Source organism: Moschus berezovskii, chromosome 16 (genome assembly GCF_049115385.1).
Source record: "Moschus berezovskii isolate FMDL1 chromosome 16, NW_MosBer_1.0, whole genome shotgun sequence".
NCBI lineage: Eukaryota > Metazoa > Chordata > Mammalia > Artiodactyla > Moschidae > Moschus > Moschus berezovskii.
In genome coordinates this window covers 11491807-11505044 of record NC_142475.1, presented here as the reverse complement: position 1 = coordinate 11505044, position 13238 = coordinate 11491807, and the positions used below count along the sequence as shown (strand labels likewise).

Genomic DNA, 13238 nt, shown 5'->3' with positions numbered 1-13238 from the left:
GTCCTCAAAGGAACACTTCTCCCAACCTGTGTAAAAGGAGCTGGGGGAGGGGACAAGGGTTATATGGGGACCATTCAGCAAAGTTTTACTGGGGGAAATAAGCTGACTTTGGGGGTTCAATTGACTCACTTGGAAATTGAGTTTTTGAGGTCTCTTCCAATGAACACAGGAAATCTTCTCCTCTAGAGGGCTAAACCTATGATGGGCCTATTAGTTAACTGGTGCTTTTTTTTTTTTTTTGAATTTTTGAATTTTTTCTTTTGACTATTCTTTGCAACAGGGAACTAGTTCAAATTTTAGAAATCGTTGGTTTTTACCTATAAAACAAAACTGAAATTACTGGAATAAATTACTTCTCTGCATTTAGATTGAGATGTTAACTTCTGACAAAGGAAGAGAACTTCTTAAAGTTCACTTAGGCTTCTTTTAAAATTGATTGTACATCTCTAAATAAAGTGGATGCAGAACATTTTTTATTCAATACTGTGTTGGCTCAGAAGGACAAACAAAATCCATGGGCCCTGACCTTAACTGAAAACACTGATGGACAAACAAGATAAAGTTAAAAAATTATTAGAATAATTTAAAACCAGACATGTATATTTTAGGAACATAAATATTGGCTACATTACTGAGCCTAAATTGTGTGGTCCTGAAAGTATATGCACTGAATAATCATTATTAATGGAACATGAAATGTGTGAATTTCATCATTCTTGATAATATTTACTTTGAAGACTTAAAATTTGAAAGCTATTTAGAAGACAATGCTGTATACTGTTAGGATTCAATCCAAGGTATAAATTTTGTCGTAAGAACCAGGCTGGCTGGATTTAACAGGATTAAGCTTGGCTTTCAAAGTTATTTCTGAAAGGAACAAAAAGTGACCTTCATACTGTAACAAGTCTATTTAGATACCATTTACCCAGCATGTCCAGGTCTCAGCTACAGTAAATAGTAGTTACTATTTATGAAAAGGGGCTTCCCTTGTGGCTCAGCTGGTAAAGAATCTGCCTGCAATGCGGGAGACCTGGATTCGATCCCTGGGTTGGGAAGATCCCCTGGAGAAGGGAAAGGCTACCCACTCCAGTATTCTGGCCTGGAGAATTCCATGGACTATCCATGGAGTTGCAAAGAGTCAGACACTACTGAGTGACTTTCATTCATTTATGAAAAAGGTCAGAATTAGGGTATGTTAATGAACAAACTAAGGATAGCAGTTGTCTAGACCCTCTTACTACACCCGAAGATAAAGCTAACAGTAACCCACATTCAGGCATGTGTTTGACTAGTGAGCACGAAATCTTGGTCTAGGAAGAATTAATTTTTTAAAAAAGCTGAGATATTCAAGTGAGTTGCATAATTTAAGTCAGCATTTAATCCACTTCCTTTCTCATCCCCAATCCTAGCTATGGCTGATGGGAGTAATAAACCAAGACCATCAAAAACTGGAGGGGCTATGGCTGATCCATGTTGATGTACAGCAGAAACCAACACAATATTGTAATTATCCTTCAATTAAAGATAAAGAAAAAATGAAAAGCAAACAAACAGGAAAAACCAAGATATAATTTGTCTATTTTTTAGTGGATAGTCATTAGCTCAGTTAGTGAACTTTTAACTCAATAAAGTTATCAATGGGAGAGGTACAGAGAAGTCATTAGCGAAGGAATGCTAATCCCTCCAAATTATTCACCAAGTTTAATTTTCATTGCTTGTTTAAAGGGCATTTTTTTTAAAAAGTCCTACCATTAAAGTATGGAACATAAAACTCACTTGTAATGTTTTTGATGTTAAATCTATACTTCAATCAAATACTATCCCTGGGAATTGATAACCTAAGTTAACTTTTAAGGGGGAGAAGAAGGGGCTGATGATGTCCATCAGCAGTGGATAAACTGTTCTATTCATACTATGGAACGCTCCTTGGTAGTAAGGAGGAGACTATGAATACACTCAACATAAGTGAATCTCAAAGTAAAAAGAACAAAAGTCACATATGAAAGAGTACATATTACATGATTTCATTTATATGAATTTCTAGAACAAGTAATCTATGGTGACAGAAGTCAGAACAATAGTTCTATGGGGAAGGATTAACCAGAAAGGGGCATGAGGGAATTTTCTGCTGGAGTAATGGAAAAGTCCTGTATCTTTACTGGGGTTGTGGTTGCCATATCTCAAATTACACATTTAAAATTTGTGCATTTTATTGAATGTAAAGTATACCCCAGTTTTTTTTTTAAAAGGACTACCTATCCAGAGGATCCTAAAGTTAAGTATAACCTATCACCGTAGAAAGCATCTAATAAATCTATTAATTAAAACACAACACAGGTCATTCATTCAGAAAGCAGATACGAAGCTTTAATTCACTGTGGGCATTTCTGACTATTCACTATATAAACTTTTCATATTTCTTCACACAGATAAATCTTTTATAAGACTTTTTTTCCCTCCAAGCGGGAGGAGAAGGGGACGACAGAGAATGAGATGGCTGGATGGCATCACCGACTCTGTGGACATGAGTCTGAGTGAACTCCGGGAGTTGGTGATGGACAGGGAGGCCTGGCGTGCTGTGATTCATGGGGTCGCGGAGAGTCGGACACGACTGAGCGACTGAACTGTGTACCATAACACCATTGCATTTAACTAGCTAAGGACATATTATAAATACCATGAGCCACTGACTATATACAGAAAATGACACGTTAGAAAGTATAAATTAAAAATGTTTAAGAAAGGCTAAATACAACGAAAGTTTACATGTATTCTTTAATTCTAGATATCACATCACAGTGACAACCAATTACAATAAAATCAAAACTTCTTTTAGATGAGAATACATTCAAATTTCTAACATCCAATTATTTTCATTTCCACACTGTTAATACTACAGGCTTAACATGACAGGCTTTTAGACCGCAGACCAAGTTTCTTGCGTAATAATAAGAATTACTATCTTGATCATGATCGAAACAAATTAAATTTATATATACTGTACTATATAGAAATGAGACTTTATTAAGTATAATATGGAACTCTTTAGTAAAGGTGTTCAAGAGAAATTCAAATAATAGCCTGAAAATGAATTTTAACTGCTACTGTATTCTACATACATTCCGTTAAAAAATGAAGTCTCTGCCGAAACATTTATAAATAAGTATAGTATAATATAGTATAATAGCTTTTCCCCCTCCAAAATACCACCTGGGAGAAAATTTCCAAGGTGACTCAAGGAGGGGAAAAAAGGGGAAAAAAAAAAGGTCTCAGAAAACAAACATTATATGGTCTCGTAAGCAGCAATCTTCCAGAGTCTATTTCCAATTGGAATAAATTCTGCAGCCAATTCTACCTTGCTTCGGTGTCCACAGTCCAGCGTCCTTGAATATCTAGTTAAGTATTCTACAGAAATCTGCAAGGACTCCTAACACCCCTCAGCTAATTACACAAGGGAAAACTGATCATGTTCTGTATTAAAACTTATGTGAAAATTGAACATAGTCATAGCCATTCTTTTAACAGTGATGCTAGAATAAGTGATGAAATATAGGCACAGCTGTACACGAATCACCATTAAACACAGGAACAAAACACCATTTGATGCATATCAAATAAGCTCCCCAAAAGACAATCTGAATATATTTATTTTCATTTACTTTGATACAGCATTGGAAGGGTCTGCATATAATTACGGAGACTGCTGCAAACAATATTTGATGCTATAAAGTGTTCCATTAAGCATCAGGCATGCACAATAGTGACTTTAAAAAATTTCTCATGTATGTATCTTAACATTTCTATTTATAAGCTACAATATGTTTAAAGCATTTAGTAATCTTTAAACCAATTATTTAAATTGAACTACACCTAAGTGGGGAAAAACAACAACAAAAACTTCAACATCTGAAGGTAATATTTAAACTTTACTCCCCCAAATTATGTAAATTTTTTATATGTCATCCTTAAAATTCCAAACATGACAAAAATTCTTACCACTACTAAATCAGAAGTGTGATTTCTCAGCAGCAGTCTACCCACCACACACTTAGAGCATGCCACACTTCAGGGGTTTACATGGTAAGAGTGACGTGCTGGTGGCTGCAGACGACCATAATTGAACACATCAGTCTCTTCATTCTGGATTTTTTATTTCAAACTAAATAAAGCTTTTCATTAATATAAACTGAAACTTTTTTTCCCTTTAACACCAGGGAGATAAAACATCTTTATTGTCTTCAAGTGCCTGGCAAAATAGAAAATGTTTCAACTACATTAGGTAATCAGGTGAAGGGCTAGTGTTTGCTTTCTCATTTAAGAAGCATTCCAAGTCAAATGATCATACACACTGACAAATTCAGATTGCCTGGTTCTCGGTCCTTTATGGCTTAAAGTAGTGGATTTGAAAACTACCTCTGGTTAAAATAAAGTTCATGAATAATGCACAGGTTGTACATCTAGGAAATCATGCAATAAATATATGTTCTCACGTACACTGGAATCTTGGTGATGAAAGCGGTCTGCAGGTGTGAACAGTAATGTTTCTTCATTTTACCAAAAGTTCCTTGCTTTGGGCCTATTCAAAACCCCGTTTGCCAGGTCATCCTGATTTTCTCAGACTGATAAAAGCAGCCAATATCGTAAGCCATCTGCAGTTAAGGAACTGATGGGCCTCAACCGCAGGTGCTGTGAGGTCCGAACTAAGCAGAACGAGACTCTCAGGATCCTGCCACTCTGCTACAAAGTCAATTTAGACTACCTGGCAGACTAGAGCATCAAATAGGGAAATGCTGAGAATGACCCACTGGAAATATTTACTATAGTATTATCTTTTTTAAAAAAAAAAAAACCTATCTGCCCTTTAAATCTATTTGAGAATTGCCTTGGTAAGAGCCACTCACTGTTCCTGGTTTTGATATGCCCCTACAACGTGAGAATTGAACTGAACTACAATGATTGTAATGTCATCTCTGTACATCCGAGCAAGCTCTTCAGGAAGACTAAGCATTTTGGAGAGGCGCTCATGATCAACAGCCCCAAACTCATTGTTGCCCACAGCGTGGCGAATAAGGTGGGTTGCTGCATTCTGGTCCTCAAACACCGATGACATCTTAGCTCTCCGTTCTGTTAAAAGGCCATGCATCTGCCCCAGAGTCACCTTATAGCCACCAACAGCTATTGGCTGCTGGTGATGCATGCCTGTTAGGTACTCACCCACAATCCTAACCACATCCTGCCTGTGCATTGTCTCCCACAGCCCATCAGTCGCCAGTACCAGAAATTTATCCTGTGGCCTTAATCGGTGGTAAGTTACTTCTGGTTCAGCAGTGAGATAAGGAGGTGTGTAATAATTAGGAGGGATGAACTTGGTGTATTCATTGTCATTCAACTGGTCTGGGCCAGATTCTATCACTCTCTTCTGAAGGTCAATGCTCCATTTGAACTTGACGTCTCCAAAAGCCCGAAAAGGCATCAGTAAGCCAAGTAGCCGATCCTGTTTCACCACACTCTTGGCCTCGTTCTTTGGGTGCTCCAGTTTCAGCCGTTCCACTTCTCTCTCATTCTGAGCATTGTGGTCATTAGACAGCGTGACTGCCGACCAAGAACCGTCCTCCTCCTGCACCCCCAGCATGGCTCTGCTATCACCAGTGTTGGCCACATGAAGGTCAACACCATCCACGTGGGCCACGCAAGCTGTGGCCCCAGAAAATGCCACTCGAAGCACCAGGTAGTTGAGGAAGGAATTGGGATCACCAACTTGAGCCTCCAAGGAGATGTCATTATCAAGCCTCTTGAAAGCATTAATCAAAGCCTCCTTAACATCAATATCAGTCGACTCCCCAGTGTTGAGGTCAATAAGCTCTTGCCAGTAAGTCCTCAAGCTGTTGAAATATAACTTGGACGCTTCCTTACTGAAGTAATCATTGGGGTGTTTGTGCCACTGGAGAATGGGCAGCAGGGCTCGACCGCTCTCCACGGCATTTTCTATCTCCAGCAAAGTCTCGTGGGGTAACAAAGAGACAGCAATATAATAAAAGAGTCTTTCACTAACTGCCTGGGAGCAAGCACAGCCTGCGTGGCCATCGAAAACTCCCAAAAGCATCCCTCTGGTCTGCAAGCAGGTTGCTGCACTCCTCCGGTCCTCAATGGGTGCGTTTGCCGGCAGCTGATTGCTGTCAAATCCAAGGACAGAACTGACATTTTTACCATCAAATTCTGGCACTTTGAAACTGTACTCATTAGCTTTCAGGATGCTATTGACTTGGGGAGGCGTGAGGTAAAACTTCTGCGGTGTGGAAGCGTATCTCCTTCCTTGGGTGTACTGCCACCAGCTCTCCTTTGGCCTGTAAAAGGTAGCATACGCCGGATGGGGTGTGTATCTCGGGCGACTCTGCGGAATATAAGGGGGTGAGCAGCAGAGATGTTTGTGGTGGCAGTAACATGCAGTGCCATAGATTCTGCTCAGTTCACAGTTACGAATCAGAGGGAAAAACAGTTGAGTTGGTGCTGGCATGGCATCAGAGAACAGTGGCAGGCTGGAACTTCTGACCGGGATTCCTAGACAGCAATTTCACAGGTACGCACAAAGAAAAAAGTTACATTCAGATTATTTAATCTATTTTTGCTTTCACAACAGATATTGAGCAGGTAAATTTACAAGTGCCCCGTGCCTCCTAAGGTACTATACTTTACACACATACCAGGTACTATCTCTACAGGATATACTCTGCTAAGCGCACTCGATTACTTAATGGAGCCAGGAGCAAACTGTCTTCTAGCTTTACTTTTCCCTTTGTATTTCTTTATGCAGCACAAACTGGGCAGAATGTACAATAGATCTGGCTGGGAAGAGCAGAGGAGATGAAGGTTATATAACATTATGCAGTGGCAGTCTACCTGGCCAATCACCTTCCTCTTCATCCTTAAGAAAGGCCATGGGACTCCCATATTGCACAGGGACTTCTTCCATTTATGAAGATCCTGTTTCTAGAGCCATAATCAATGGTTAGCATTTGATACACCTGGATATCACCATAAACGTGTTGGGATGCAGCCTCAACCTGTGTGTATTCATGAATTATTTGTACAATATATACATACGTCACTATAATTAACATGTACAAGAAAAATCTTACATAATGGATAAAAATAGAAGTTCCAAAATGCCCTCCTTGCATCCAGGAGATGGTCTTGCAAACAATGCTTCTCCAGACCACTGTGCCGATTTGGCAAGTTTAGGGACACAGGTCTGCCACCAAGTCACCAAATAATCCTGGAAAAGCGGGCAGGTTTCATTTATATATTAATTTTACCATATTTTTTGTGATTAAAAAAAAAACAAGTATTTTAGTAGCTCTAAAACTTTGTTAGTAACATAAATGGTCTCAGTTCTGGAACTTAATTTACTTGTTAGTATTTTCCTCTGCCTATCAGCCGTAAAAGAAAGCTACAGAAATACGATCTTCATCTATTATGGACCCCAAGTAGAATTCACCCCTAGAAAAATATTCTCTTACATTTTAAAAAATGGTTATCTATTTGCCCTTGGAAATTAATAAACAGTGAAACAGTAGTCTAATGGACTAAGGTTTGGCTTTAAAAGGTAGAGCATTATACTCGTGAATAAATAAAAACTGTATCATTTCTATCTGGAAGTGGAACACTGAAAATATTTTGATGAGCATTTATCTAGAAAATGTAATAAACATGTATCACTAAGCCAAGTAATCTATACAAGAAAAGAATCCCTCTTGTAACACGTATTTCCCCTGAATTCTTGAGGTATTGCCTCAAAGTATTCAACTGGCCTATAAACAAATAGGCTTTAGAAATATCTTAAATAGGGAAACAAAGGCAATAAACAAAAAAGAATTAGTAATAGAAAATCACTTGAGCCTTAATATCAACTATTTCTTCCTAAGGTTGAACACATTAACAAAGAATTTTACAAATACCCTAGAGTATTAGCTATGTTACATTATTTTCACATACCCTCTTTTGAAAAACAGTTAGAAAAATGATAAGTGGAACGTAGGGAGCAGACGCTGAGTTTGCTTCGGTTAATAAGCACTGTGTAAGTCAGTCACGTAGAACCCCTTTTGCATGTGAGAGAATGTGCCATTATTTTAACTGCATTATTTAAGAAGAAAACTGTTTACAAAATTGAAAACAAGATTAGGCAAGAGAAGGTAATGAATAGAATTTTGGAAATAAGAGCAAGAACTAAATAATGTCTGAAAGGCAGTCATGAAAGACAGAAATTCCAGAAGAATAGGAATCTATCAAGAATAACCACTGAAATAACAGCTCTTCAAACTGAATACCTGAAAGTCATCCAAAGGTTAAGTGTACATGACTGAGCCAGGAGATGTGCTAAAACGCCGGGCCACATGACACTGGCTTTCAGATATGAACCATATCTCTTGCTAGGTTTGTATGCAGAAAGCACATGGACTCATTTCATGCTTTGTATGAAGATTATTTCTAGTATTAAAAATGGAAACATACCAATTTTCATGAAAATAAATTTTCTCTGTAAGTTTATATATGTCTTCATTTAAGCTTACTTTAATATGTAAGAATTTTAGAGGAAAAAAAATACCTGTGTTTCTGTATGGAATGCAGATTGAATCAAAGTACTGTTTGTGTTTGGAGGCGGGGTTTGAGAGACAGATGTGTAACAGAATTGGGCTATATGACATCTGATCAAGAAATAACAAGACCGGGAAACCCACACTTTCCTTAAATTCCTTTGTTTTGAGAATCCTCCTGCTTTTCTAATTGACTGCAAAATGAACTATTTTGGCAGAAGAACTGATTCATGCAGCAGATGCTTTGAATATGTAAATTCAAACACCAGGCACTCAAGTAACATACATTTTTCCTTCAGGCATAAATTCTCAAGATTAAAAACAAAAAAGCAGAGAGTCAATTTTATTAACTCCATCTTTCCAATTACTCAGGGGTTTAGCATATGGACTGAGACTCTCAACATGCCTCTAAAAGTCAAATTCCTAGGGAAGTTACCTACTCTGTGATTAAGGAGCATTCGTTCACCACCAGTACAAGTGACATATTCTCTCTACCAGACCAGTTACTCCTGGAAGTCAACGTACTTTCAAATGCTTTCATAAACCATAAGTGAACATTCAAAAAACTCTTGAATATCCTTCTGAATATCCTGTGATTCAACAACAAAACTCCATGAAATCAAAACTCTTATTGACAACTTGCTAAATTAACAAAGTTAAAGGGCTCTGATGCAGCAGTAAGAACAGCAGCAAGGTACAGTTGTGGTAAATTGAAGCACCGTCAAATTTTCAAGTTATTTCTGGCCACAATTTCACTTAAAAATTCCGATCTCATGATCCCGACTTAGCCACCTTAGGTACAGCATCTTAGTCTTAGGCAGATTTTGCCAGTGAATAAGGAAAGATGAGCTGTAAGGCGAAACAGGAGAGACCCATCCATTCTTACTGATGGGCTTGTGCCAGGAAATGATTCCACTTTATCAATAAACTCTCAGAACAAACTAATTAAGAGAATGCAATTACTGCCCCGACTCCAGAGCTCTTTAGCTTTGCAAAGCTTTTGGTGTAAATTAAAAAGAAATGCTATACTAATCATTAAATGTGTCAGAAACCCAGTTTATGTAATCCGATGGCATTAAACACCCTGCATAAAGACTCTCTGCGATTTTTCAGCATTTTGGGGCAACGTTTAGCCATTTCACAGCTCCTGTTATCTCTACGTGAATGAAGAAACCTGCTGCCTTTGAAAGACTCCGAAGCCCCAAGTCAGCACTTGTTTGATCAGTTTCCTTTGTACCCTACCTGAAAATGGCACTCACTTAAGGCATCAACTGCTATCCTGGTGCAGGATCCCTTTGTCACCCCTTTTCTACGTACCTCACCTCTTCATTCCACACAAACCCAGCTAAGACCATCCACACGCAAAATCAGTCATCCTCCTCCCTGGGTACCCAACGCCAGGCAGTTAAGGGAATACCTACCAATTCGTCTGGGCCCGGGACACACACACATTCTCCTGTCATCACAACACGGAGCCGACAACATCCACAACCCGCGCGGAGAGCAGCAGCGACAGCGGCACCGGCCCATTGAAAAGCAAGGCAGAGATGCTCGTTAGAGGAGGCGTCGGCAGGGGAGGCGCGAGCGGAGGAGGGGCGAGGTCTCGCTGCAGCCGGGTGAATGGGGCGAGGAGGTGGGGTGGGGTGGGGGAAAGAGGATGGAGGCGCGAATCAGGGGGTGGGGAGGAGGGCGGAAACCTAACCAACAAACCCACCCCTCGGCAGCCGCGGGGCTACAGCTGGAGGCGGCGGGGGCCCAGACGCCGGCGGAGGCGCACCCCGGGGCCGCCGCGGAGCCCACGGCAGCGCGGCATCCTCCGCCCGCCCACGCCGCGCCGGCCGCAGACCTGAAACCCGAGGGTCGGTCCGCGGGGTCACCCTGGGCCCGGGGTGTGCGTGTGAGGGGGGATCCTCAGGCGGAGCGCCTCCGCGCCACCTGAGCCGCACCTGCCCCGGAACCCACCCTCGCGCCGGCCCTCACGGCGCCCCGGGCGCGGCCAGCGGGCGAGGCGGGCCCGCCCCCCGGCCTGGAGCCCCGCGGGCAGCCCCCCGGCGCCGGCACGCCCGCCGCGGCCCGGACGCCCCTCGAGCGCGCACCTGGCGCCCCCAGGCTCGCCTCCACACGCGCGCCGGCCGCCCCCCTCACAACTTCGGGCGGGCGGAGGAGGATTCCGGACGGGGCGGCTCTGGGGTGAGGGAATACGAACCGGGCACGGCAGGGGGAGGAGCCGCTTCTCCTCAGCGAGGAGGCGGCAGCGGCGGCGGCGGCACCTCACGGCGGTCCTTCCTCACGAGCCGCCGCGACTCCCGGGCGCGCGGCCCCGGGCCCCAGGCCGGCCCACTCCGCCCCGCCCCCTCCCCGCGCCGCGCCGGGCCCCCGCCCCGCCCCGCCCGCGCGTTCGGGCCCGAGCGCTTCCCGCCTTCCCATTGGGTGCGCAGTGGCGAGGGGGCGGGGCGCAGCAGAGCGGGCCGCGGCTCGGCGCGTGGGGGCGGAAGAGCCGCGCGCTCCCCGCCCGCTTTGTGACGTCACGAGGGTCAGACACACCCGTCCAGTCCGCGCGAGCTGCCCATTGGCTCCGCGGGCCCGCCTCACGTGACCGCGCCCGCGCCCGCGCCCGCTATAGCCAGGTGGAGGCGGGGCTGCGCGTGGCCGCGGGCTCGACGGAAGGGCCGGGAGGGCGGAAGCGCTGGGGTCGGCACAAGCGTCCCCGAGCGGGCGGGGCCCGTGAACGGTCGCTTCCCGCAGGCAGGCATCCACGACGCCCCGGCACCTCAGCGAGCCTCCTTCCCTCCTTATGGGTGGGCTGGGGCTTCGTAGGTTTAGGCTGCGAGGGGAGGCTCCCTGCCCAATGGGAAACAATTCTCAGAGACGGCCCTACCTGCAATAACAAGGCTTGAGAGAACCCCGGGGTATCTGAGGCCTGGTTCATGGGATTCTTTTCGGAGCGTTGACTTTGGAGCATGTTTTCTGTCATTTTCTGGACACGTCTGAGGGCCCAGGGAGAGAGAGGCGGTCTGAACAGCAGCCTGAGGAGGTTGTGATGAAGGCATTCTTGACTCTGGATTGTGTGCTCACGTTTTCTGAAAGAAAGTGAAGTCGCTCAGTCGTGTCCGACTCTTTGCGACCCCGTGGATTGTAGCCTGCCAGGCTCCTCCGTCCATGGGATTCTCCAGGCAAGAACTCTGGAGTGGGTTGCCATTTCCTTCTCCAGGAGATCTTCCCGACCCAGGGATTGAACCCGGGTCTCCCGCATTGTAGGCACACCACGTTTTCTGAAGGGCTTTGAAATCAGTCTGTATTTGCCCTGAATAGGAAAAGGGGAGAACGCACAATGCGAAAATGGGAAGAGCCCTGGACTTTCTGTGTCAGGACCTTTATCCAAGTCACTTCCGCTCCGTGAGCCTCAGTTTCCACTTCTGTTAAGCTGGATTGGGGTGGCGTTGGCAGTCTTGGTTAAAGGGTAGACATGGCAGGGCTGCTTCACTTGCTTCTGTCCACACATAATCTCCTCTTTATGGGAACTGAGTCACTGATAGTGGCTTCTGAAAACTTCCTTGGAGATGGTATCAGGTAGATCATTGCACTTACCCTGCCTACTGTTAAAAACAGTTAACTGACTTATTAAGCACATCTGCTTACTAGCCGATAAAATTTCCAAAGTGATGTGCGCAAGCTATAAAAGCTGTCATTTTAACAGTATTGTGGAGTATTGTTTTTCTTAATTTGCACTATCTGATTTTATGTAATAAAGGAGAAATTTTATAGACACAGAACAGTGCCAGGAACTGGTTCTTTTTAGCTCCTAGGTATTTCCAGCTGCCTCCTCTATTCTCGAAATAGAGAGCATTTTGGCCCAGCCCCAGGCTGCCCACGGAACTCTTGTGGCTATTTTTATGTGGCCCTCATCCATTTTACATGGGTCAATCTTCCTCACATCAACCCCTCTTTTTTACTTCTCAAATGAGCTTCCCATAAGTTGGTAAGTATTTTTTTCATGGTCTTTTATTCTGTTGAGTATCTGATTTATGTATCTGTTTTCTGTAGTCTCATAGAGGCAGTATAGGATGGTATAACACAGTGAGTAAGAACACAGCTGGAACTAGACTACCCGAGTTCCAGTCCCAGCTCTGCGTCTTGCTACCTGGTCTTGGGCAAATTCTTCCTGGCTCAGTTCTTTCATATGTAAGATAGGAATAAAAATAGTAATATTTTAAAAACTGTTTACCCTCACAGGTTTGTATTAAGTGAGTATATATATATATATCATGCTAAGTAAGGACAATGCAAGTGGTAAGGGTTATGTAAGTATCAACTATTATTAATATTATAGACAAGTCCAGGTCAGTGTGTTTGTTTTATTAAGGACTCCTAGAGAGTAGGAGATGAATACACTCAAGTAGAATATATTTTACAGCCAGATACTAAGCGGTTATTAATAGAATGGAGAGTCTTGCAACCTTAGGATATCAGGTTAAGGTGATTTATTTACATGAGGAATGTCACTACCTCTTAGCCCCTACTTTACAGACATGGAGACCAGGTAGTTGAATATAAGTGGATTTTTATTTTGAGAGTTTCTGCCTGAGGACTCAGAAATGAAGTTTATACTAGGCTAGTTTGCTCTCTATAAAACTTTTTCTATTGTGA

The 13238-nt window shown here is 43.1% G+C and overlaps 1 protein-coding gene across 10 annotated transcripts; it reads right to left on the bottom strand.

Annotated features, from left to right (window-relative positions):
• Positions 1 to 2761: 2761 nt before the first annotated feature.
• On the bottom strand, positions 2762 to 10946 carry PDP1 (pyruvate dehydrogenase phosphatase catalytic subunit 1). 10 transcript variants are annotated; one of them, XM_055432384.2, is made up of 5 exons: positions 10798 to 10915; positions 10013 to 10047; positions 7137 to 7273; positions 6898 to 6987; positions 2762 to 6558 (listed from the first exon to the last, which is right to left on the bottom strand). In XM_055432384.2, exons 4-5 carry the CDS (start codon positions 6968 to 6970, stop codon positions 4898 to 4900), a joined length of 1734 nt encoding a protein of 577 aa, XP_055288359.1. In that variant the 5' UTR covers positions 6971 to 6987; positions 7137 to 7273; positions 10013 to 10047; positions 10798 to 10915; the 3' UTR covers positions 2762 to 4897. The 10 variants fall into 10 exon arrangements, with proteins under 10 accessions (XP_055288359.1, XP_055288366.1, XP_088700791.1 ...); XM_055432391.2 differs by lacking the exon at positions 6898 to 6987 and adding an exon at positions 6702 to 6843; XM_088844665.1 differs by lacking the exon at positions 10798 to 10915 and adding an exon at positions 10688 to 10705.
• Between the last annotated feature and the right edge of the window lie 2292 nt (positions 10947 to 13238).